General features: G+C 39.1%; 4 protein-coding genes across 7 annotated transcripts in view; 2 read left to right on the top strand and 2 right to left on the bottom strand.

Moving 5' to 3' along the window:
* Window positions 1-135: 135 nt before the first annotated feature.
* Window positions 136-8197, top strand: LOC147168689 (gap junction alpha-3 protein-like). Of its 4 annotated transcripts, none has more exons than XM_086084692.1 (4): window positions 136-2421; window positions 2495-2782; window positions 4634-4787; window positions 4902-8197. In XM_086084692.1, the coding sequence occupies exons 3-4, from the start codon at window positions 4659-4661 to the stop codon at window positions 5721-5723; spliced, it is 951 nt and encodes a 316-aa protein (XP_085940818.1). In that variant the 5' UTR covers window positions 136-2421; window positions 2495-2782; window positions 4634-4658; the 3' UTR covers window positions 5724-8197. The 4 variants fall into 4 exon arrangements, with proteins under 4 accessions (XP_085940818.1, XP_085940817.1, XP_085940816.1 ...); XM_086084691.1 differs by having other exon boundaries at window positions 4634-5101; window positions 5207-8197; XM_086084690.1 differs by having other exon boundaries at window positions 2495-2673; window positions 4634-8197.
* Window positions 8198-10794: 2597 nt separating this feature from the next.
* Window positions 10795-23736, top strand: part of LOC147168685 (uncharacterized) — a 37907-nt gene continuing 24965 nt past the window's right edge. The window contains exon 1 of the mRNA XM_086084563.1: window positions 10795-11029. The gene's annotated coding sequence lies outside the window, so the exon portion shown is untranslated. The remainder of the gene's footprint in view (window positions 11030-23736) is intronic.
* vma21 (vacuolar ATPase assembly factor VMA21) lies at window positions 11432-13576 on the bottom strand. The gene is made up of 3 exons (XM_086085128.1): window positions 13400-13576; window positions 13135-13244; window positions 11432-12124 (listed from the first exon to the last, which is right to left on the bottom strand). Exons 1-3 carry the CDS (start codon window positions 13459-13461, stop codon window positions 11985-11987), a joined length of 312 nt encoding a protein of 103 aa, XP_085941254.1. The 5' UTR covers window positions 13462-13576; the 3' UTR covers window positions 11432-11984.
* Window positions 14142-16997, bottom strand: LOC147168687 (uncharacterized). Its single transcript, XM_086084140.1, has 2 exons — window positions 16234-16997; window positions 14142-15359 (listed from the first exon to the last, which is right to left on the bottom strand). The coding sequence occupies exons 1-2, from the start codon at window positions 16948-16950 to the stop codon at window positions 14976-14978; spliced, it is 1101 nt and encodes a 366-aa protein (XP_085940266.1). The 5' UTR covers window positions 16951-16997; the 3' UTR covers window positions 14142-14975.

Raw genomic sequence — 23736 nt, 5'->3', positions numbered from 1 at the left:
ATTCTGCACATACTCGCGCACATACAAAATAAAAAAATAAAATATATATATTAAAAAAGAAGAGAGAGAGAGAGCAATGATGATGACATGTCGAATCGGTAAAATTACCGAATGAACAATACTGAGCTCTCTCTTAAAAAAAATATAATATATATATATATATATATATATATATACATCAAAAACCTTTACAATGAAAAGGGCCAAGCCCTCGGGTACTGCATTAAGAAAGCAGCGAAAGGAGGACCAAGTCACCTAGGGCCGGCACCGGGTATAAAAAGTCGACACAAATTCCAGGGTTTTGTGATTTAAAAAAAAAAATGAGATCAAGATACCTGTAACAACATACTTTTTTTCAAGAGGGGAAGTGCAAGTAAGAGATGACAAAATCTCGCAACACACTTGGGGAAATGTGTTATGGTTCCATAAATGGTTGAAGGTTGAACAGTTTTTGTCCTAATTCCATAAGTGTGTTAGACACAAAAAACAAAATTGCTCACTGGAGTGAAATGTGGTGGCAGCATCATGTGTTGGGGTTGTTTTTCATCAGCTGGAATTGGGAACGTTGTCAAGGTTTTTAAGTTATGAACATTTCAAAATCTTCTTTGCAGGAAAGCAAAAGTATTTTATCATGAAAAGGTGAACATCTGAACTTTATTCAGGTTCACATTTCAAATGGCAAATATTTGCTGACTCATTTTACATGAGTTTGATTGGTTAATTCTGAACACGGCTACATCCAAGTTATAAAGGCGTGCACACTTGTGCAAACACATTTAGTTAATATTCTTGCCTCCCCAAATTTTTTTAAATAATTTGGGAGTCTCATTTTCATCACAAAAAAGTGGCATTTGAACAGGTTTTTTTTTTCATCCACTGTGCCATATACCCACTTGTAATCATGTTCATGTTTTAAATCGCATCCGCATGGAATTTCACTGCATTGTACTGACAGCAAATATTTGAAAAAATACTAACTTGTATTAGATATTCTTGGATTGGGTTTTTGTTCTACGGTTCTTATAAAATTAGTGTATGTTGAGTGCATCTAACCCCAAGTGTCATGCTGACACATGTATCAGAGGGTTTAAATCAGTTAATCCCAAAGTGTGGTACGAGTATCATTAGTGGTAGGCGGTCTCCCTCTATAGTGGCACACAAAAGAATCATGGAATTGTTTTTTTACTGAACTTTTATATGCAATACATTTTATTTTGTAGAGTGGCTTACAATAATGCAAAATGTACTTTTCAGGAATAAAACCTCTGCATTGCTTTTAATGAGCACTTGGGCCTATTCTGCTTCTGTATTTTATTGTTGGTCATTATTGTACTTGGAGAGCAAAGTAAGTATTTTATTAGTGGTGTAAAAAGATTGAGAATGACAGAGTAGTGTAATTCATACAAAATATTGTACAGAACAGCTCTTAAGTCCTTCTGTGGTTGTGTAATCTTGCTGCCGCTAATGTTGCATGCATGTGTTCGTGATTGAAATAGTTTATTGGTGCCAGAAAACATCATACAGCAATTTTCCAATACTGTTTTTCACATGTTAGTGCATTACCAACAACTACTGGTGAAACCACAAATTATGCTCAGCTGCTTCGTTCAGTAGCGCATTGCAAGAAGCAGCATTTGTTAGTTGATGCGGCTAATTAAAAGTAAATGCAGCATCCCGACATCTTGTGTGACATTATACATTGATGGTTTTACCTTTTTGACTTTCATTTTTACCTTATAGCTTTCAGCAGCGGAGCAAAAACAAGAAGCTGGAACGGATTGGAGACATATCCATTCGTTTCTAAGGGGAAAGTGTTTTGCATTACAAACTCTTATCTCAAGGCACCATTTAATCTAAATCTCCAAATTACTAATCATTGACTATGTTCCTTTTTATTGCTGATCATTGCTGCTTTTGCTCCTTTCTTTCCACTGTGAGGATGCAAAGGCCTACTCATCTCCAAATCATGCCCCCACCCAATGATAGTAGAGACCCCTGCACTATATTTAGCCACCAGGACCACTTGTGGCCGGAACAAACTGCAGTCGAGCGCCTCATTGGACAGCTGCCCTGTCGCTCACGCAAACAACCAAGTGGACAGGCTGTAATAGTTTACATTCGAGTAACACTGGGCCAAATTTAACCGCAGGGGGAGGGGCGGGCTGGACATGGTTGAGAGTTTGTCTATTAGTGTGTTGTGGTCAGTGGAAGAACCTCGATTGGGGGCGTCCTGGAACCTGCCCGCCTGAGCCGCTCGGTGTGGAACTTAAACTGACGCTGTGGCTGGTAGAAGTCCACTTTTCCTGTCCATTCAAGGGCATTGCTGAGAGGCCCCCAAGATCACGTCGGCGCGGCGGTCGGCCTCATGGACCCTCAAAGACACGTAGGAGTTCAGTACAAGGGATGTAGAAGGTGACAAAGGTGGGTGAATTCTTAAATATTGACTTGTTTGAATATTGAATGGACCACCCCATTGTTGCCCAATGCTTTCTAGGTGCTGACATTACTTCCGTGGTCCCATTATGAACTTCAACCTCGTCTAGCTGGTGTTCCCTTTCACTCAGCGCACCGATCACGTTGCCACTGCTGGGGCCACGAGGGCCACGACTTGCAGGATCATGACTGGAAGCTGCCTTTCCCTGTCTGCACATGCCAAATATATACCCTCTTAAAGTAAATATAATCCTGTTGTGGTCTAGGTGGAATAGACGAGTAGCCCGCCAAGTTGTACACTTGTTTGAACAACCTGACTCTTGAGACTCATTTCACTCTGCTGAACTTGGTAAGACATTTTAGGGGGTGGAGGATACTTACTGTAAGTGTTAGTTTGTGTTATTTTAGTCATGTAATGTACACTATATAGACAAAAGGATTGGGACATGTCGTCATTACAACAGGACTTTGAAATGGAGCGAAATATGGAGTTAAGCTCACTTTCGTAGATTCCGCTCTTCTGGGAACAATTTTGACAAGATGTCGGAGAGTATCTGTGGGATTTTTTTGTTCATTCAGCCAGAGAAGCAGGGTTGAGGTCAGGGCTTTTGTGCATGTTGTTACACACTAAATTCATCCATTTGAACGTGCCTTTATGGACATTCCTGTAGGCTTTCCCTGTACAACTTTGACTTTTGCGTGCTCAATACTCCCCATTAAGCCCTCTTAAGGGCGCCGTCTTATCATTTTGCCTCGGCTTGAAACCGCGAAAGACCATACAAAATGGTGGACGTAAGATGGACACGCCCACTGGCTGAGTGCTTGGGAACTATCTGGCCAAACTAACAGTAATCCTCCCATATTATTAGTAGTAGTAGCAGAAGTATCTACTTATACTAATACTATTACTATTGTTCGTAGTAGTACATAGTAAATTTTGTTGAGTAAATTTTACTCTGAAGAAGACTATATTCGGTCCCAGTATAAACTTTATACTCGGAAGAGAGTAAAATATTCAACAACAACATAAATAACTCAACAGTTGAACAACCACAGAACCTTCATGTTAGGAGACAGCCAATCTAATCACTATATCACAGGTGTCAGGTGGAATGCTCGTATGCCTCCATTTTTAATCTCCTTTGGGACACATCAGCAATATGTTAGCTAACAATAAGTCTAGCATAGAGTGGCTGCCTTCCATGCTGAAGGTTGTGGTATCGTTCCTCAACCCTTGAGCATTTTATTGTTGTTGGGGTTTTTTGTTTTGTTTTTTAGTATTTTACTCTCTTTCAGGTGTAACCATTTACTCTGTTTAGAGTGGGACCGAATATAATCTTTTTAGAGTAAAATTGTGCTTTAAAGTATTTTTAGTGTAGTTATTGGAGTACATAATGTTTTCTTATGTGAACTATAATAATTGTAACATATAAGTTATTAGTAGTAGTAGTAAGTCTGGGAGTAGTCCTTATATTGGTTGTAATAGTTGTACACAGTAAATTCTGTAGAGTAAATTTTCTTCTAAACAGAGTCAACTTGGTCCCACTCGAAACAGAGTAAAATTTACACTTGGAGGAGAGTAAAATATTACTCAGTCTTTTTACTGTGTACAATAGAATTGGCATATCCCATGACAAAAACCTAGTAATAAAAAAAATGCTGAGATTCTAGGTACATTTTAAAATGATTTTTTTTAGTACATTTATTAGTTCATAAAAAAAAAAAAAGTTACACAGGGGTTGAGAAAAGAACACACGGTAGAGCGGCATACCTCAGGGAGTAGATTGGCTAACATTTAGTCAAAATCTCTCCTTGCAAAATGTACTTAGAATTTCTGAGTGAAAAATCTTTTGTGAAATATATTTGTTTTCATGGGGTAGGCAAATTCTCTTGTTCACACTAAAAATACTTAGAGTAAAATTTACTCTGAATATTTGACTGTCTTCCAAGTGTAAATTTTACTCTGTTTAGAGTGGGACCATAAAAACTCGTTTAGGATCAAATTTGTTATCGGTGTAAATTTTACGCATATAGGTGTGGTATTAATGAAAAATACAACTATTAATAAAAATGAGTTAATTGTGGTAGTATTCAACCATTTTGAATATCCACTTTGATTTGTAAATGTTGAAGTTTTAGCCAGATATAGTAAAAAGACATTTACATTTTGTACTAAACAGCCTTTTCCTACTCCCTCCAGTCCCAGCTGTGTGCTCGCAAAGACCATGGGGGACTGGAACCTGCTGGGGAAGCTCCTGGAAAACGCCCAGGAGCACTCCACTGTAGTGGGCAAGGTGTGGCTCACGGTCCTGTTCATCTTCCGCATCCTGGTCCTGAGCGCCGCCACGGAGAAGGTGTGGGGCGACGAGCAGTCGGGCTTCACCTGCGACACCAGGCAGCCCGGTTGCGAGAACGTGTGCTACGACAACACTTTCCCCATCTCCCACGTTCGCTTCTGGGTGCTGCAGATCATCTTCGTGTCCACGCCGACGCTGATCTACCTGGGCCACATCCTGCATCTGGTGCGCATGGAGGAGAAGCAAAAGGAGAGAGAGAAGACTCAGCCGCCAGACAAGCCAGCCCTCGTGGTGAATGCCCACAAGCATAAAAAGGCCCTGATGAGAGACGAGAGAGGACATGTGCGCCTGCAGGGGGAGCTCCTGCGCACGTATGTTTTTAATGTCATTTTTAAGACCCTCTTTGAGGTGGGCTTCATCGTGGCCCAGTACCTGTTGTACGGCTTTGATCTGAAGCCCATGTACACGTGCGACAGGCCGCCGTGTCCCAACGTGGTCAACTGCTACATCTCCCGCCCCACCGAGAAAACCATCTTCATCATCTTTATGCTGGGCGTGGCCAGTGTTTCCCTCTTGCTCAACCTGATTGAGATCTACCACCTGGGCTTCACCAAGTGCCGCCAGGGCATCACCTTCAGGAGAGGCAACCAGTCACTCAGCATCATGTCCAAGGCGCACAGCGACACGGAAGCGCCGTTCGGCCCGACGTATGACGAATACTTCCACGAGCATCGACCTCCCAGCTACAACCTCGCCTCGACTCTGTCCGCCGCCGCCGCCGCAGACTCATCCTTTCACCCCTGTAACAGCAAGGCGGCCTACAAACAGAATAAGGACAACTTGGCGGTGGAAAGGAGCGGCAGCAAGCTGGAGGAATGTGACCTGAAAGGGAAGACGCGAGGATCCGCCCCCGGGTCACCCACGCAGAGCAGGCAAAGCCGCAGTGCCAAGTACAGCAACAACAAGACTAGAATAGATGATCTGAAGATATGAGACATTGCCGGCGAGGCTCTTTGGAAAAATGTATTCATAATGCAGGTTTGACTCATTCCAAGTAAGACTTTCATGGTCCACAAAGTTGATTTTGTGAAACATTTCGTTCACAATAGATGCAGGAAATGGCACATGGTCCACTTTTTTGAGGCAACACAGGACAGAGGAACCTGTAAAGTGTTGGTTGTCCTTAGTGCTGTTCTAATTTCACAGTAATTTCTCCATAGAAATTCATTCATTCATCAAAATTTTTAAGTGATTTCTTACAAGCATGAGAAATTAACAACTCATTAATAAAGAAAGTATTGGTGCACTTAATGGTAATACACACACACAGTACGCCCCGCGCCATCACGGGGTTGCATTTATGGCACTTTTTTTTTAGATATAAGGTATTTAAACACACTTTAAAATAACACATTTTTATAATACCTATATATATACTGAGAAAGAGCCAGAGCAATGCATAAGACAAAAAAAATACACAGTGTACCAATTTCTCCATGTGTTAGTAAACAATTCCAAACTAGCAAATCTAACTTATGTCACAATATTCATGATGTACATTAGAAAATGAACCTACAGCCATCACGTTCTGAAGTCATAAAACGCAGGGTGGAAGAGGATTGAGACGTTGAATCTCTTCCTAGCCTAAACTTAGCAAAAATTAGGCTGAGCTTGTAATACTTCCTGTTTTCATTCTACTTCTTCCAAGTTTACACAGTTAAAAATAGTGTTCCGTCATCTACTGGACTACCGTGGAATTACAACCAAAAACACTTTCCTATGTTGCTGTAGTTTTTTTTTTTTTACCATGACCTTTCTGTAGTGGTATTAAAAATACGCACACACGCTCACAAAAAACTAAAAATACTTTTAGAGCTAGTTTGACTTTCTAAAGCGATATTGCAAATGCCCAACACTCGTCCGCCTTCTCACCATGATTAAGACAGACAACGAGGCACTCTAAAAAGCCCTTGCCAGTCAAATCCCCAGTTCATACACTTTCTGTCAAGTCAGACTTTTTTTTTTAAGTATCTCCTCACTCCCCGCCTTTCATTAGGTGAAGTGCGCACACTCACAGCCAACAATGAGGCGCTCTGATTTGGCCATGCCTGCAGACTATCCATAGGGAAGATGCATTTTCGAGGTGTATGCATAGCTAACTGCATGTCGCACTTGTGCCAGATAATGCTGAAAAGCTATTGCCGTTGTTTATCAGCACAATTCGGTACTGCCTAGTTGTCAGTCTACAAGTTTTAAGCAGTTATCTTCAAACAAATCTCTGAATTCACTTTACAGGGTCTTTAACTGATTTGTGAACACTTTCTACCACTGACTGAGATCTCTTCAACTGCACATTAATACAGCGAAGTAGAGGTCTGCTCAGGTTTTTGAATCGAATTTTGTTAAACTCCATGTGAAAAAAAAATTCCCTTTACTAATTCCATATGTTTATTTCTGACTTGCACACTTTTTTTTTTTTTGACTTGCACTCTTGATGAAACAAGACAGGGTGAACCTTTTCCAAGTGTCAGCATCCAGCATAGTTGTCAAGTGTAATGTTGTGAAATAACTGGCACTGGTCAAAACACTGTATCTAATTCCAGGGCGTGCCTCAGTAGAGATTGCGTTCGTCTCAGGAGTTTCCATGTTTGTATTGTGTCATTATTTTATGACCCAGCAAAAACATCATCCAAAGTCGAATTGTCAGTTTTGATTGCTGTAAAGTAGCTACTTGGTGACACTCATCTTTAAAAAAAAAAAAAAAAAGAAACATGTAAATAAAGCTGTCTTAAACTTTCCGCTTATTTAAGCATTTCGCTTCCCTCCTGATAAAAGTCAGCAAAGGCTTAATTCACATATTTTCGTGTGCAATTATCCCGTGGTGTGATGTGTGTTGAGAGTGAGTTTTCGGAAAAGCACAAGATGCAAATTGATTCGAACATCATTCACTGACGTTAGCACAGATGACAAATGGAGATTTTGCGTGCAAGTTTGAGTTCTAGTATTTGGTATTATTGTAAACCACTGTAACAAAATGCTGGACATTTTTCTCGGCATTAGGCAACTGAATCTACCGACGTGTTTTTTGTTTTTATTCAAATTTTAAAAAAGTACCTAAATAAATAGAACTTGGGCTGTTATAAAAGTAAACGCAAATGTCTGCGCTTAAGTCAAATTCTGTTTAAAAAAAAAAAATGTTTAAGCGACTGTAACATTATGTACAGTTTATTTTGTGTACCACACTTTCAGAACCACTGCCCTCAAGTCATTATACTGTACACAATAAAACTAAAAAGAAAAGTCGTCAACCGCTACCAGATAAGCTAACATTTAGCCTAGCTTCTTCAGCTTCTTCTACTGTTTTTATTTGTATTTTCCATCAGACTGGATGTACTGTGGCACTACACTGCCTCTTACAGGTCAGTCTTGTTACTACAGCAGACATGATTAAATGTGTTGGCCATCAACAGGTGATTTTTGTCATTTTATAAATCTGATGTTCAGAATTGGTATGTGTACACGTTATTACTCATTTGATTGTGGTTGAAATAATGTTCACGAATTGTCAAAAGCTGATTTGTTCTCCACTAATAATTGTGATGTGTTTACACCCACAAACTGCAAAGACACTTTATTGTTTATTGTTGTATCCAGGATATCATGTCGGTGCCTCTGGTTTTTAAAAAAAAGAAAAGAAAAAAGAACTAACTTGTAAATGAGTTAACAACATAGCATGTTCATGACGACAGAGATTCTGACGGGTGTGATAATAATATTCGTGTTAACACTTGTCAAGGGAAGACAAAATGCGTGTTTGTCCTAATATAAATATATTACAAACAAACAAACATCATTAGATTTCAGATGCCGTGGCGTATGCATGTATTTTTTTCTTGTTCCACTTATTGTTCAATAAGAAACACATTTTGGGCTCATATGGCATTTGATTTGTCAAAGAAAGGAAAATGAAACCGGGGGGGGGGGGGACAAAGTGGGAGCATTATTTGTAACTTGGCTTTACAGTAGAAACTAGTAAAGTCAACTTTCATAATATCGTTTTGCAAATGTATTGGATGTTTTGTTAGAATGATGTGGCCAGGAATTATACAATAAGACTTTTTTTAAGGCATTCCTGGATTTTTGGGGAAATCTGTCAAAGTTGAATCTGACTTTTCTTTCCTCACCAAAAACAAAACATTTTACGCCTTCCGCGCTAATAATGCCGTTAACCACAAGTGAGAAATGTTTCATATGAATTACTAATTCATGAAGTGCTTCCTAAAAATGTGCCCAGGCGGGGACACCTCGCTGATTCTGTTCTTAACTCTAAGAAACACCTGGAGAGAATTTCATGGGAAATAACATCTTATTGTTGGTATTTAGTTTAAAACAATACTTTACACTACCTTACTTAGGGATCTATTGTCATCAGCGATGCTGCCGCTCTGCCATCTGCTGGCCACTATGAGAAATTCAATTTCCCCAAGCGCGCACAGAGCAGATATTGTTACTAAAATTCCAAAGTGACTTCATCATCGGTTCAGTCACAACAAATGCAAATAAAACACTGGATTAAAACCATCACGAACAACTGAAGGGTTTATTTAAACCGTCGACTCGAGAAGTGTGTTGTTCATCTTCGTGCCTGCGTTTGGACCTCGTGATGTGCTGACTAAACGGGTCTTCATCACCAACACTTGCACGCCATGCGCCCTCCGCAACTTCACGACCAAAAACTACATTTGCAGAGTGGAGAAAGAAAGAAGCAGCTGCAGACATGCTTTATCAAGCAGAAAATGTTCATTAACTGTGGTTTGCTGCCACCATGTGAGAGGCGGAACACACTTGAAAGGGCATCTGCTTGGGACTGTCGAATTGATTTTTTGGGGACCATATTTGCTAGCACGATCCAAAAAAATAATTGGGGTAATGCATTTTAACGTTCCGTTTGGTCACACTTAACAAAATATATCATCATAAATTCACAATAAATAATTTTTGCGTAAGGGTTTTCCATCGTTGCCTCTCAGACTGCGCGTTACATTTTGTAAAATTGCTTTGGAATTAAGTACATTTAAAAAATATATATCTGATTAAAACATAATGACAACTATTCACAGTTGTGTACACATATTTTGTTGTTTTATATCAGGGAATTTTATTTACTGTATTTAGTGTTATCGTTCAGCCCTAGAACTTGCATGAAGGGTCACTAGTGACGTGTCTCTTCTAGTCTGCGCGTGCGCAAAGGCTTTTCCCGCGCTACCGCCTCTGGCGGTCGTTCAGGACTCATAGAAATGAGAACCTTAGTTACAAACGTAACTTTCGTCTCAAAATACATTTTTTACATAATTCCTTAAACAGTGACTGGGTTGTTTATTTACTCAACTGCAGAGTTCCAGGCATCAATTTGGGGTTAAATGTAGTTTGTCACAGGGAATAAGAACCGGCTGCAAAACCACAAGTTATTTACACCCCTGGCATTGTTTTTCCAAATATAACTTTATGTTAATAGTTTATACTATAAATATGCCAGATTGGGAAAAAAATCAAATGCATTTTATGACACTATGTTTAAAAATAGCAACAAAAAAAACAAGTTATTTACGCCCCTGACATTGTTTTCCCAAATATAATTTTATTTCTGAGTTTAAACATAATTCGTTCCTGCGAAGTGTTCAAAGTCTTAATTGTTCAACCTCCGAAACAATTTCTTCCCATAGGAAATAATGTAAATGCAATTAATCCGTTCCCAAGCTCCAAAACCAGAAAATCCATACTTTAATTTATTTTTATGTTTTTTTACATTTACACCCTGTACAGTATTTAAACAATAAATTAAAAAAAACGTACCTTTTTTGTTGTGGTGTGATGGCATCAGTGTATGATAAATGCCATGTTAATGCTTGCTATAGTTGACTGCTGAGTTTGTGTATTTTACTTTGGGCATATTGTTAGACTACTAAACGGTCCTTGCGTGCGTTGTTTAACGTCAGGCACGTTGTTGAACAGCTAAGGGGGGGGGGGGGGGGTTCCTCGAGCCAGTATTTAAAGAAGTAGTCACGGTAGTTACAACGGCGCGATTATCTCCTTTCTAATTCCACTGTGGTACGTAGCACTGTATGTTTTTCTTTGCTGCCACTGGCACTGTTGTCTTTCTTTGAGCCCATGGCGAAGACAATTGTCGTGGAAATATCCAAACGCACTCAAGTATGGAGCACCTACGGGGGTATTCGTCTCAACTACCGCAACGTGAGCATTCGGCATTGCTCGGCTTCACTCGGCTACCCGTTTTCAAGGTACGTTCGGCTAGCTTGCTTTGCTTGGCATTTTTTACTTTAATTTTTTGGTAGAAGTCCGATTTGTACGAGTTACGAGACGTTCAAACTGCGAGGTTCCACTGTAATAGTTTAAACTATAAATACCAGTTTTAAAAAAAACTAAATCAAGCACATCTTACAGATTTTAAAAAGTGTGCATGTATAAATAGGTGAAGACTGTCATGACTTCTACTAACAACCCTGTTTTGGGTTAACTTAATGGCAGTGTCAAATGTCAGAAATGAACCCTCAAAATAAAGTTACTGTTTTATGTGACTAGCATAGTTTTGTTGTTGTTTTTTTACAACAATATAGACACATTTATGAAGATAATCCACCAGAACAAATGAATAGCTAGTGAAAAATAATCAAACAAAGAGGTTCACATTCTACTTCACAGGTTTATTCAACTTGTTCGCCAATCGGTTTCACACTGACGTCTACGTATCACAAAATAACAGCCGTACGAAAACGCTGTACAATTGGATGTTGGAGGCGCCACGGAACGTCTCTGAAGCGGAACAAAAGTAAAACAAAAATGGTGGCATGCTAAGACAACTTGCAATTTCTTACTTGCGTGTGATACGTTGAACTCAACAATATTGAACAAGTAAGCAAATTGAAATGTTGATGGTCAAACCATTTTGGAATCCAGCGGCTCAACAAAGCAAAAGGGAAGATGTTTTGCTACATGACAGACTTGTGACAGTTCGACAAATGAAAGAGAAAAAAACCCTCCTAAAAACTACCCTCTTAAAAGAAGACAAAAGGGTGGTTGCGAGACATCCAACAGCCTCCACGTAGTAAATTCAAGCCCAACACACACCAGAACCGTCTCATCGGATGTTACGTGTTGAGGCGAGGTAGCGCTCGTGGTGCTTGGGGCTGTTCTGACGACCCCTTCCCAAGGTTTGCGCATCTCCTTGGCTCTTCCTTAATCGTCTTTGGGTTTCCCTGTGGGCGTGCCTTCGTTCCAGGCCACGTAAACAAACATGGCCAGCACCACGTGCACGGCCAGCACGGCGACGATGGCGGCGTAGAAGTAGCTATCCGTGCTTGACATCTTCATTGAGCCTGAGAAGAAGACACAGAGGAGATCAATGCATTAAACTGTGCATAATTTAAGTGTCTTAACGATAAAACTACACATACTTTTCCAAAATAATACCTCTGCCTTACTATGCTACTGTATTGTATACTGCATATATACTATACTACTATACTATATAATACTGCATTTTTTTAGATGGTAATTGGTGTAAAAGATTTAGAAATGCTTCTCTAAAGAGGAATTCCAAAGTTAAATGTTTTCCCCAGAAAACATTTAATTGTTATTTTGATTCACGGTGATAGTAAAAATAAAAAAAACAGTACAAGTTTACATTTATTTTTTCTGTATTATTATTTTTTTAATGGGAATGAACACTTTTTCTATATTAATAATATAATGTATAGTTGATGGTTTTGACAAAGTATCTGCAAAATAGAGGGATGTTCTATACCACTTTTTTTCTTTCTTTTTTTAAGACCGATGCCTGTACGAGAACGCAAGTCTTGAGTAGTCACCGATGCTTAAACCACTAGTAAGTTTGATACATAAAAAAAGGAGAGGTAATTTTGCATTAAGACCTATGTATCCCAAAAATAATGTAATTAAAAAAAAACGTCTATACTGTATAAAACATTTTGTTTAAAGAAAAAATGGGGAAAATATTCTGGGAAAAAATGGAAAAAGAGGGGAAGGTTATTTAAAAAAAAATAACTAAATAAAATTACAAAAAATATATATATATAAAAAATATATATTTCCGTATTAAGTTCTATATCATAGTAATCGGCAAAATTTTAAATGAATACTTTTCTGACAGTGTTAGAGATATCTTTGTCAACTTGCTTAGCTGCAACTCGTTTTGATCGCTTATGGTATGTAGATGTGTCAAGGAATTTTTATACAGCAACACACAAACTATTTTAGTATTTCTTATAGGTTATGCAATGCATGTATTGTTTCCACTTAAATAAATCACTGAAGGTAGTCAGGCTGTCGCAAAACAAACTCCAGACGGCGCTGCACAAAATCTCACCTTCAAATATGTAAGCCTTTGAAGCGAAGTATAAGCCAATCGGTAGCGTGACCATGAGGATGGTGAAGAACAACAATGTCTTGAGGGCTGAAACCAAGGAGCCTTCATTCCTGCAAGGAAGCCAAACAAACACGCACGCGCACAAGTCAGCTTTTGTTCCCTTTGCTGATATTTGCCGTCACGCTGGCAGCAGACTGCAGACGCACAAATAAGCTAACTATGGAATGGATACGAGAGGGGGCATAAAAAAAAAGTCATTTCTTACGTTCTAAATTGAGGCGGGGGTCCGCCCAGGGTGTCCGATGACGCGCTGATGGATCCGTCCATTGTTTTATGGATACCCGACGAGGTAATTTTTTAAAAGAAGAGGAGGAAAAACCTGCAATCGACAGCGCAAACGAACCTTCTTTGTTTTGTGTTACTTCCGCATCAAGTCACGGGACCGTCACATGACCACGATCAGTATCGCGGGAATTGGGAGGTGACGTTGATAGGCACATTTTTGACCGTCATTTTTGTTTTATTTACTTGTTCTAAAATGGTCACAAGATTGCAACGTACACATAATTAAAATGTCCTTATTTTTTTCCCTTTTAAGAGCACTAAATAAATAATTAAAATAAAAGCATTCTATTTACGGTCACCTTTCACAGCACTCATACAACACACAATAAGAAAGACCATAAAATAATTTAATAAAAGGTGTACAAGTCTGATGGTGAATTTAACAATTAAAAAGTGTGTACATTACAACCTATATGTGTCAGAGTGATTCTGGAAAAAGAGAACAAGCAGGCTCGAGGTACAGTGAGGGAAATTGAGGAAGAAGAGAACAGGAAGGAATGTAGTTAGGGCAATATCAGGAGTTATATGTATTTGTTTTAATATATCAGAAAAACTGATCCAAGGATTTGTTCAACCATATTGAAAACAAATGCATTTTTCTTATTTGATATTCAAAGTATTCTCATTTTTTGAATACGTGGAAGAATTTAGGTACACAGATAAACTTTTTTGGGAAGGCTTTTATTGTGAAATGCCACAATTAAAAAATAAAAGTATGCAAAATGATTGAGCAGTGTGAGCTAAAGCTCGCTTTACACGGACTAATGCACTGTAAAACTTGTGAAATGTACAGCAGTCATGAATGCCATTTTGTTACAATTATCGCATGTCAACCCGCTATAAGGGCTAATAAGAGGGGTGCTGATGAATTTTCCATGCTGGGTGATAATGTACAATACATTCATGCTCTGCTAAAATATATATATACTGTATACACTCATAAAAATGCCTCAATCTAAACACCATTGTGAAATAACTGTAAATCTCAGTTTTCCTTTTGAAACATGTATTTGAATAAAAATACATAAACAACACCATCAATATCAGTCTTTTTGGCCAGGCAATTCAAAACAAAGGCATATTCAAAAAAAAATGTGTTACTTCTGTCACGTTTGGAGATTTTGCGTAGTGGTGTGCAGGCATGAGGCTGACCCAAGAGTAGGCAAGAAAGCAAGGGACGCAAAAGAGTCTTTATTAAAACAAAAAAAGGGGGAGGGGGCACAAGGTAGCAGAATAAAAAAAGCACACAACTATCAAGTTAAGAACAAAACTGTTAATGGAAAATGGAACAAAATACAGACAGACAACAGGACAAGACAAGTGGGTGGAGAGAGCTAATTTGCTGAAACAAAAGGGGAGCAATGTGACATTAAGCATATTTTTTTTTTTTTAAGTGTCAGTGAATAGAATGATGTACTCGCATTCCCGTCTTCACTTCAAATTTGCATCTTCCCGAGTCACCGACAGGGCAGACCGAGTTCTCACGAAAGCGTGCGCTAACACCGTCGACAACAATAACAATGGTCGGTCCCATTGACGCAGTTGTGCTGCAGTGGCTCCTCAATGTGAGAATGGTTTGTTGATGTATTGTGTGCGCACGTACATGGTTTGGTGTCACGCGGGGACATAGCCATGGACGATCCGTTGCTGTTACTGTGAGACTGTGCTAATAATTGCCTCAGCAGTGAAAAGCCTTCCTGTATTGCGTTGTTCAAGTGGGAAATGTTTGCAGTGATCTGCTGCATGGCGTCTGCGCTCTGTCTCGACGAGTCCTCTATTAGCTTCAACATCCTCTTCTTTAGTTGCAGGTCTTCCGGCACTTCGGGGTCAAGTCCACCTTTTCTTTTCAGCTGGCTGTTGTGGTGGTTGCTCAGGTTTGCCTTGAGAAAAAAAACAAAATCCGAAAAAAATAATGTCATCGGGGTTGAACAATTCATCAAATTCAAATTGATATTGCAATGTAGTAGAATGACATGAAAAAAAGAAGAAGCAAAGGCTGTAATTTGGAACATCTCTTATAAGCTAAAGAAAATTAAAATTAAAAATAACCTCGCCACCTCGCCGTACAAATTCTGTGCCAGTGAATGTGTACTAGCTTGTAGCATAATAAGTGCAGGGTCACAGGTTCAAATCCAGGTTGGTATTTTTATTTATTTATTTTACAACAGCCTATATGCCTTGAGGGTTATAGTTATGGTTATAGTAGCCTATATTTGATGACAAAACAAAATGAAAAGCTCGGCGATTGACCAATCAGAGCCATTCAAGGCAAAAATAGCGCTAGCAAAAGCGTGTTGTGCCAAAGTAATTACCCCACGAAAAAGAAATGTGTATCACCTGCCCCGGGATATTATAACTTTTACAACATAAAAGTGGCGATTTTTCAAACACTTCAAACATGTGGAAGAAAACCGAAAATATATTAACATTAATCAGTCGTTTGAGCTTTTTCGATGTATAGTGAGATTTCCTACTGCGTGCGTGGTTATTGAACGCACCTAAAGTCCATTGCAGAATTTCTTTTGTTTATCTGTGATTAAATATTATCTTACTTGTTACATATCCTTGTTTCTAAAACTCACAAACACACGTGTCTTCATGCGTTTACTGAAATACGCGGCAGGGGATACAAGTTTCCCCCCGCAGGTAACTACTTTGGCACAGCACCTGTTACGGCAAAAATATCCACTGGTTAAAAGAACAAACAAAATTTATTCGGAAAAAAAACGTTTCTGTTTTACGGAGTAAACCTACCCGGGGCAAGGCACTGCATTGGTTTACAACTGCAGGAGGAGGAATATCGTTGCTTTCGACTGATTGTGGCGAATCTGTAGAAAGTCCCAAAGTGGGAGATGAACTGGAAGACGGTTCTTCTTTTATGTCTTCTACTTTTATGTATTCTTTTTTTATGTCTTCTTCTTTTATGTCTTTATTTATGACATCTTCTTTCATGACATCTTCTTTCATGACATCTTTATTTATGACATCTTCTTTCATGACATCTTTTTTAAAGTCTTCTATTTTTTTGTCTTCTTCTTTTACGTCCTCTTCTTGTTCTTGTATGTCCGCCGTGTCGTTACCAGCGTCTACGGGACACGTGCCAGGCGACCTCCCCCAAATGTCCTCACACAGCTCGAAAAACAATAGCACCGCGCTTCCGTGGCCATGTCGGCGTCCAGTCTGCACCGCCTGTTTGTATTTTACTCGAATGTTTTTTACCTTAGCGGTGATCTGTGCTTTCGTTATGGCATTGGCGTGGTGAGGGAAATCCTTGCCAATCGGATGCCTCGGATATTTTGCCAGAAATGCGTCCGTTACGTCAGCATATTTTAACGGCCAGGATTCCCAGTCAACATTCTCCCGCAGTTTTGCCGTTTTGAAGTCACGCGTTACCCGGAGCAGAAGTTCAACCTCGTCGTTAGTCCACGTGAATGACTCAATTTTCCCGTTCTTCGCGAAGTTCGGCGCCATTGTTGTGAGTTTGTTTGTGTCGGTCGGACGGACTTCCTCTTCGCTGTTTTGGTGACTTTATGTTACAGCGCCACTTACAGGCTTGGCATATATACTACACAAATTAAACCAAAACAAAAAAACATGGCACGTTTTGTTGCTGTTGTTGTTATTGATTAATAGTAAAAGTTGAATGAACACGTCAACAAGATTATATATGAAAGAAAATAAATGTAAATTTTTAATTTGGGACTCAACATTGATGCCCTTTGAGAGACTTTTATCACGTTTTTCCCCCCCCCTTTTAATCTCATTTTGATTGGGTCAGTTGCAATTTGCAAGTAGTTGTTGAGTCATGAGATGTCGATGAAAGTCAATGTGACACATTCCCAAGAGGCACCATAATCAGGCAGAGCTACATGCATTCAGCCTCCTTGAACTAACTATCTGTATACTGTACATGTATATTGGTATCAATATGTAAAAACAACTGAAGGTGAACCATTTAAAATAAGTACATTGAATCAGATATTCATTCTCCATTTTTCTTACTGTTAATAAGACATGAGGTGGCTTTGAAAGTAATATTGGCACGTGAACTTGACTTAATTGAACTAAGATTACACAATGTTGTTGGATGTAATTAATATAAAATCATATGAGGTGGTGGCAGGCCCATATTTAGTTTCTCCAATAAACTCCATCACCTTGGTATGATAGATGTAGATCTGTCAAAAGGACTTTATTAGTCCCCTTCATTGCTCAAGCGTTGACAAATGACAATGAGGATCTTATCGGAGTTCATTTAGGGATGGAGGTTATTGCAAGGCTACGCTAAATTATTTTTGGGCTCATTGCAGACTGACTTCTGACTGTACTTCAAGCATCAGAAATGAATAAGACAAAAGTCAGTTCCACCACTTTCTGCACCGTTATTGCAAATATTGACAACACCGGCTCACCTATTCATGTATTTATTTATTCATGCTTCATTTTAAACCTTTAAACTGTTACTTTAGCACAAATGGAGTCGACACAAGATAAGGAGATGCATTGCCTCATTCATTTAAGACTGTATATTATATATAATATATATAAGACACTGTATGTGGTATAATACAGCCTGAAAAAAATAAATGTTGAATATGCCCAATATTATTTTGAATCCATAAAAATACTAAGAATGTGTATGTATGTAGGATTTTTTGCTATCTTGACAACACGACTGAATTTTGTAAATTTAGAGATGGCGTACTGACTGTTTTTCTGGCAGTGTTGATCTCCCCAGTGGAGCAGCACTTTCTGCTCCAGTTGGCTTCTTTTCTCGCTGGTCGGCTCCTCAGCCGGTTCCTCAAAACGCATTTCCGATAAAAAGGGCACACAAAAGACACAAACCTGTTGAGAAGAGAAACGTAGATGCCAAGAATTGCAAAATAGAACAGGAATTATTTTAAGGTTGTTTTATTATCATGGTAGATGTTCAACAAGTGATTATATCAATTTTTGGATCATAAATAATGTACGATATGAGATGTTTGTTGGTAGCATTGTTTATCTATTCTGCAATGGTGGCAAATGTTCTTCTAATTGATTGAAACAAAATGAGATCATATAATTGCAATCACAAACTTTTATTAGAAGTAATGCCTTTAGAGGAAAAGTCAACCCCCCCAAAAATGTTTTGACAATAACATATTCAATGCAGCCCCACTAATCTAAACATGACATTCTGATTGATATTACATTTGTGGAATATGAGTTATGAAGCAAAATCCAGCCGTTTTTATCCATCTCTTGGGGCGGCCATTTTGCCACTTGCGAACGACTGAAGATGACGTCAATGTTGCTCAGGCAACGACCAATCACAGCTCACCTGTTTCATAAAGCTGAGCTGTGATTGGTTGTTACCTGAGCCCTGAGCAACTGTGATGTCATCTTCAGTCGCCAGCAAGTGGCAAAATGGCCGCCCCTTGAGATGGATAAAAATGGCTGGATTTTGCTGCGTAACTCATATTCCACAAATGTAATATTAATCAGAATGTCATTTTTAGACTAGTAAGGTCACATGTAACATATTATTGTCAAGAAATGTTTAAGATTGATTTCCAACTTCCTTAAAACTACTCACTAGAGCACTGACAGACAGATAATGGAGAGAGAACAGGAAAGTGCTATCTAAGATATGCTGTCACTTTGTGGTGTTTTATTTGTATTACTGTAATTACATGGCACTAAAATGTCTGTACTAGCTCTGCGGTTACATCAGGGTACTGATGGAATTTAAATTTATGGTCTGTAAAACACAGTCAAATTAAAATGTGACTTTTGTTGGCAAGTTTCCAGGTCATTTTCATGCTTGTCATGAGCCTTTTGGGCTGCTTATTTACATTAAGATCTGCTTGTTCAAAAATTTATTTGTGGAACTAATTGCTATAATTTTATTACTCATACAGCCAGCAGCCAGACATTATGTTTGAATACGTTTTGTACAGATATAATCGCACTTCACCATCATTGGCACAAAACGACAGTACTCTAAAACTCGTGTGGTTCACTTTTTGAAGTACAGTTGTCCACAAAACTTTGGTTGAACTCCAAATTGTACCATTTTTAGGTCATTTGACTTTGGAGGTTCCACAGTACAAGCTTAAAGACCCAGTGTGTAGTCCTTAGCGTCATCTAGTGGTCAAAGACTAGCATTAGAAGCACGCAGAAGCACGCACACTACGGTGGCTCAGACCACATTTTGCAAGCCTACCACCAGTTCTTATTTTGCGTGAGCAAACGAGCATCTCAACGAGCGACTTGGGAGCTGTTGTAAAGCCCGGTGAGCGACGCCGAAAGACCGAGCGAGCCGTAATTAGCCGGAGCAGCTAACAAGAGCGGCTAGCGGAAGTTAAGTCGGAGCCATAGGCTGGAGTGGCTAACAAGAGCAGCTAGCAGGAGGAGCTAGTAAAAAAAATAAAAATAAAAAGATAGAAAAACTTGCGAGAGCAAATGTGTCAAGCGACGGGTCCGAATCACGGGAGTTAGTGATGACCACCTGCAGGCACTACCCTTGGAAGGTAAGCTGCGGTCGACCCATTGGGTCCGACACTCGAGGCAGGAACCTCACAGGCTAACTACATTCGCAAAGTTGTCCTTTGGGCATCTTGTGGCGGCGAAACATGGCAGCTCTAGTAAAGTCAGACTACAGCCAAGTAATATAGTAAGATAATTAGTGATTACTTAACATATTTTTTGCATACTATTGACATAAACAGTTTTTTTTTTAATGAATAAATTATTAGTTCACCACTAGATGGCGCTAGGGATCAGCTGCAACTGTCTCCGGCCACATGATCGCCCCCATTATGGTGGGATTAGAAATTTTAATAAAACAACCACGTCAAAAAGAGGAGCTTCATAAAAGGTCATGTTCTCAACGTTATTAGAGTATATAGAATTGGAAGTTCAATAATGGGTTGGCTTCCCTCTTGGCTTGGCACCTCTGACCTTGCGAATAGGATTTCCCATGGTTCCAGCGATGGCCTTTTGGATTCTTCATTTCCTCCATGCTTGCAGTCAAATGAGGCTCCGCACGCTACACCTGTTGTTTGGCTCGAACGTGTTCTAAGCGACTTAGGATAAAATGTTTATATAAATAGATTGGCAGCTGAGTATACGCGTCGCAATTAAAAGTTTGTTTGTGAAGGACTGTGAGACGGAAAGTTGTACCACTGTGACGTTTGCCATCTTATTTTGGATGTCATTTAAAAACAACAGGCTTTGATATGCAATAGTCCCAGAGGAGTGGAACATTACAAACGGGAATAGCTTCATTTTTATTGTGATTCTGTACAGTGAAATTAAGTGCTCTGTTTAATGCAATTTCATATTTTTAATTTTTTTTTAGTACTTGTCCATTTGGTCGCCAGTAAATGCCACTTAAAATGCAACATTTAATTCATTAAAATGTGTTAATCTGCCACTTCTCTTCTATACCAATTTGTTTTCCCCATCTTAACTCATCCAAACCCAAAAAAACGTATAAATACGTTTTAAATACTTTGTCCTTCACTCCACTGACCTGAAGAGGTCGCTTAAAGCAATGGTAGTTATTACAACAACAAAAAACAACCAGCAGGTGGCAGCAGAGTATAAGAGATCAACCAGGGCCATGTTTAAAAAAAGAAGCTATTTTCGCCACTGTTTTAAACAGGTTTGTGAGTAATGATGAAACTTTATTCTATATTCTAATGCTAATTGCTGCAAAACTGAAACAGATACAAATATACTTTTTTTCCTGATAAAAGAACAGACTCTAATCTTTCTTTTGGTAGGTTCCATGTTTTTATAGCAACAGAACACAATATTCTGTGGGCCTTGCAAAATCCATCAAAATCCAGTAAAGCAGACGGGGGTTGCTTGAGTGAAAATGGCTGTGAGGGAATGACTTAATAACTAATAAATATTTTAAGAATTTACTATCCAATCAATATTCCATTAATTACTGTACTTGGATAGTTGCCCCGCCCCCCATTTCGTGGCAGAAATGTTTGTGTCAACCAATTTCTGTTAGCTGATTTTCCCCAAGTCCTTGACCAAATTTGTAAGCATCAAACCTACTTTCAAGGCTTACTGCCAAATGCTATAGAGCAAGATGGCTGCTTTTGTTTTCCGCCATTTTTTTCTTCATTTTATGCTAGCACAAGATGTTTCTGGTATTCGTCAAATAACAAATTGACGTAGCTGAGATCATATCTCGATACTGTGCCGTTTTTGTTGGTGATCTGCCAACAAATAAAAACGTCTTGCGCTATTTTCAAGAAACAAGCATGGGAAGACTTCATTAAGTTATTTAAACACTATCACACAAAATCCCCACGGCTCTAGATGAATCCATCTAAAATAAAAAATAAGTCAAAACATTTGATGCAAACAATGTTTCGCCTCCTTGGACCCATGACACCTAAAGCCCATTGGGACATGTATGAACACATTATATGCATGAGAACACATGGAGGACTAAATCTGATGCACAAATCCATTAGGAGACTGCAGTCGCAGAGACGTGTGCTACTGTAAAATGCAATGGTGTGCAAGAGCTGTAGAAATGCCTGCGTGCCAAGACGAGCTGCATCGTTGCAAGGCCATCAAGTCCATCAAAATGCTTCATTGCGCTTTCATTTTGTGCTAATTGTGTTAGAGGCGTCAGTTTTCCAAATCCTCTTTTATCTCTTGCTAATTACCTTTTTTCGGGGGGTTATTTTCAGCGTGATCACTTGCCATCATCCTTGGAAACAATTTTTGCATGAGCGGCTTTGTGATAAACGTTCAATGATGTGAAGTAGTCGCACAACTGAGCGCTTTTATTGAATGACATGACGTAGAGGTCAAATGCATCCAAATCGATTTTCAAAAGTTTATGAGAAACCGAGGCTGTTTCTCAATATAAAGAACGCAGTGCACTGTGTTGTGAACTCACCAAGTGCGTACTCAAGAACGTTCTTCACAAATCTTGTTGAGAATTTGAATGGCTGTTTACTTATATAATATTACTTATAATTACTTATTATACTGATATTTTCACAAGCGAGCATTCACAAGTAACAACAGATGCATCCTTGGTTTAAGCTAGCTGACAAGAACAACAACCCGGGTATTCCGTAGTCCTTCATGAAAGAACACTAATTATCCTTTGTGTTTGATCAAAATACGGCATTTGAAAACATCTGTTTTTAATTTATTAACCAGTGATTGGTGTTTCTTTTGTACTCTGTATTCATATGGTAAAAAAAAAAAGAAGAAGTGGATTGCTGTTGTTGTTGATGTTACCGGTTCGGTCATTGATTGAGTCAAAAAATGCTTTTTAATGCAAAATTAAAATGAATTAGATTAGTCGATTAATCAATTGAATAATCGATAGATTGATCTATTCTAAAAATATCCGATATTGACAGCACTAATTTCCGAAACAAATCCGGTTGGAATTCAGATCTATCTTGGGTGGGTGAAAGATTCTGGACTTGTAACTTTGTTGGTGGAGGTTTGTGTCTGGTTGGTGCTGGATCTCACTTTGCGTCATATTTCCTTCCTTTGGTCCTTCTTCTGGTTTCCTGGCAACTTCACAATTCTGGCGGCACTGAAGTATCCAATTAAGGTGAAGGGTCTTGGATTTATAACAGGTTGACTCGGGAGGGCTGCCGAATGAATAATACGGAGCTCTCAAAAAGAGAGAGAGGGGGAAAAAAATACTAATTCCAAATGTTCTTGCTTTGCAACGGTAACTTACTTGGGCGGCCCGCGACTGATGAAATTTCACGAGATCACATGGACGTACATATTGCGAAACGGCTAGACTCCAAGCTTATATAAGGGCGGGTAATGCTTTGAACCCTCAGCAGAACGTTAGTTAAATGCACAAAGCACACACCAAAGTTGTTCAGGAAATTGATTGACTAACTGGCTGCAAACTTCTAATGTAACTTTGTAAGGGGACTTGTTCAATTTCAACATGCCGGAACAAATTAATTTCCACCTTTTAGGACCCCGTGCGCGACAAGTGGTGAGTGGGAGGAGTTTGTCTATGTCGATAGATGAGAGGAGTAAAGTGTGATAGCAGGGAGTGGAGGAGGAAGGATGACCCTTGCCATTAATCTGTGACTCTTTTGGTGTGGTACAACCGAGGCCGTCATCCTCCCCGGAGCTCCTTTAGCCACTCATCTGTGGCTGACCTTGCACTGGCATGTTGGATATTTCTTTTCCACATCACAGATGCTGACTCCAAAGTTTGTGCGCACAGGTTTAAGCCATTTTGTTGCTCTG

Source organism: Leptonotus elevatus, chromosome 9 (genome assembly GCF_054856555.1).
Source record: "Leptonotus elevatus isolate MCC_2025b chromosome 9, RoL_Lele_1.0, whole genome shotgun sequence".
Classification (NCBI taxonomy): domain Eukaryota; kingdom Metazoa; phylum Chordata; class Actinopteri; order Syngnathiformes; family Syngnathidae; genus Leptonotus; species Leptonotus elevatus.
This window is presented reverse-complemented; position numbering and strand designations above follow the sequence as displayed.

What these genes read in the sequence shown, in the direction of transcription:
- LOC147168689 (XM_086084690.1), top strand. Translation starts at nt 4,659, where the DNA reads ATGGGGGACTGGAACCTGCTGGGGAAGCTCCTGGAAAACGCCCAGGAG.
- vma21 (XM_086085128.1), bottom strand. Translation starts at nt 13,461, where the DNA reads ATGGACGGATCCATCAGCGCGTCATCGGACACCCTGGGCGGACCCCCG. An exon ending in CCCCCGCCTCAATTTAGAAC is followed by an intron (nt 13,245 to 13,399) that starts GTAAGAAATGAC and finishes GCTTCCTTGCAG; the next exon opens with GAATGAAGGCTCCTTGGTTT. An exon ending in AAAGGCTTACATATTTGAAG is followed by an intron (nt 12,125 to 13,134) that starts GTGAGATTTTGT and finishes TCTTCTTCTCAG; the next exon opens with GCTCAATGAAGATGTCAAGC.
- LOC147168687 (XM_086084140.1), bottom strand. Translation starts at nt 16,950, where the DNA reads ATGGCGCCGAACTTCGCGAAGAACGGGAAAATTGAGTCATTCACGTGG. An exon ending in AATGCAGTGCCTTGCCCCGG is followed by an intron (nt 15,360 to 16,233) that starts GTAGGTTTACTC and finishes TTTTTTCTCAAG; the next exon opens with GCAAACCTGAGCAACCACCA.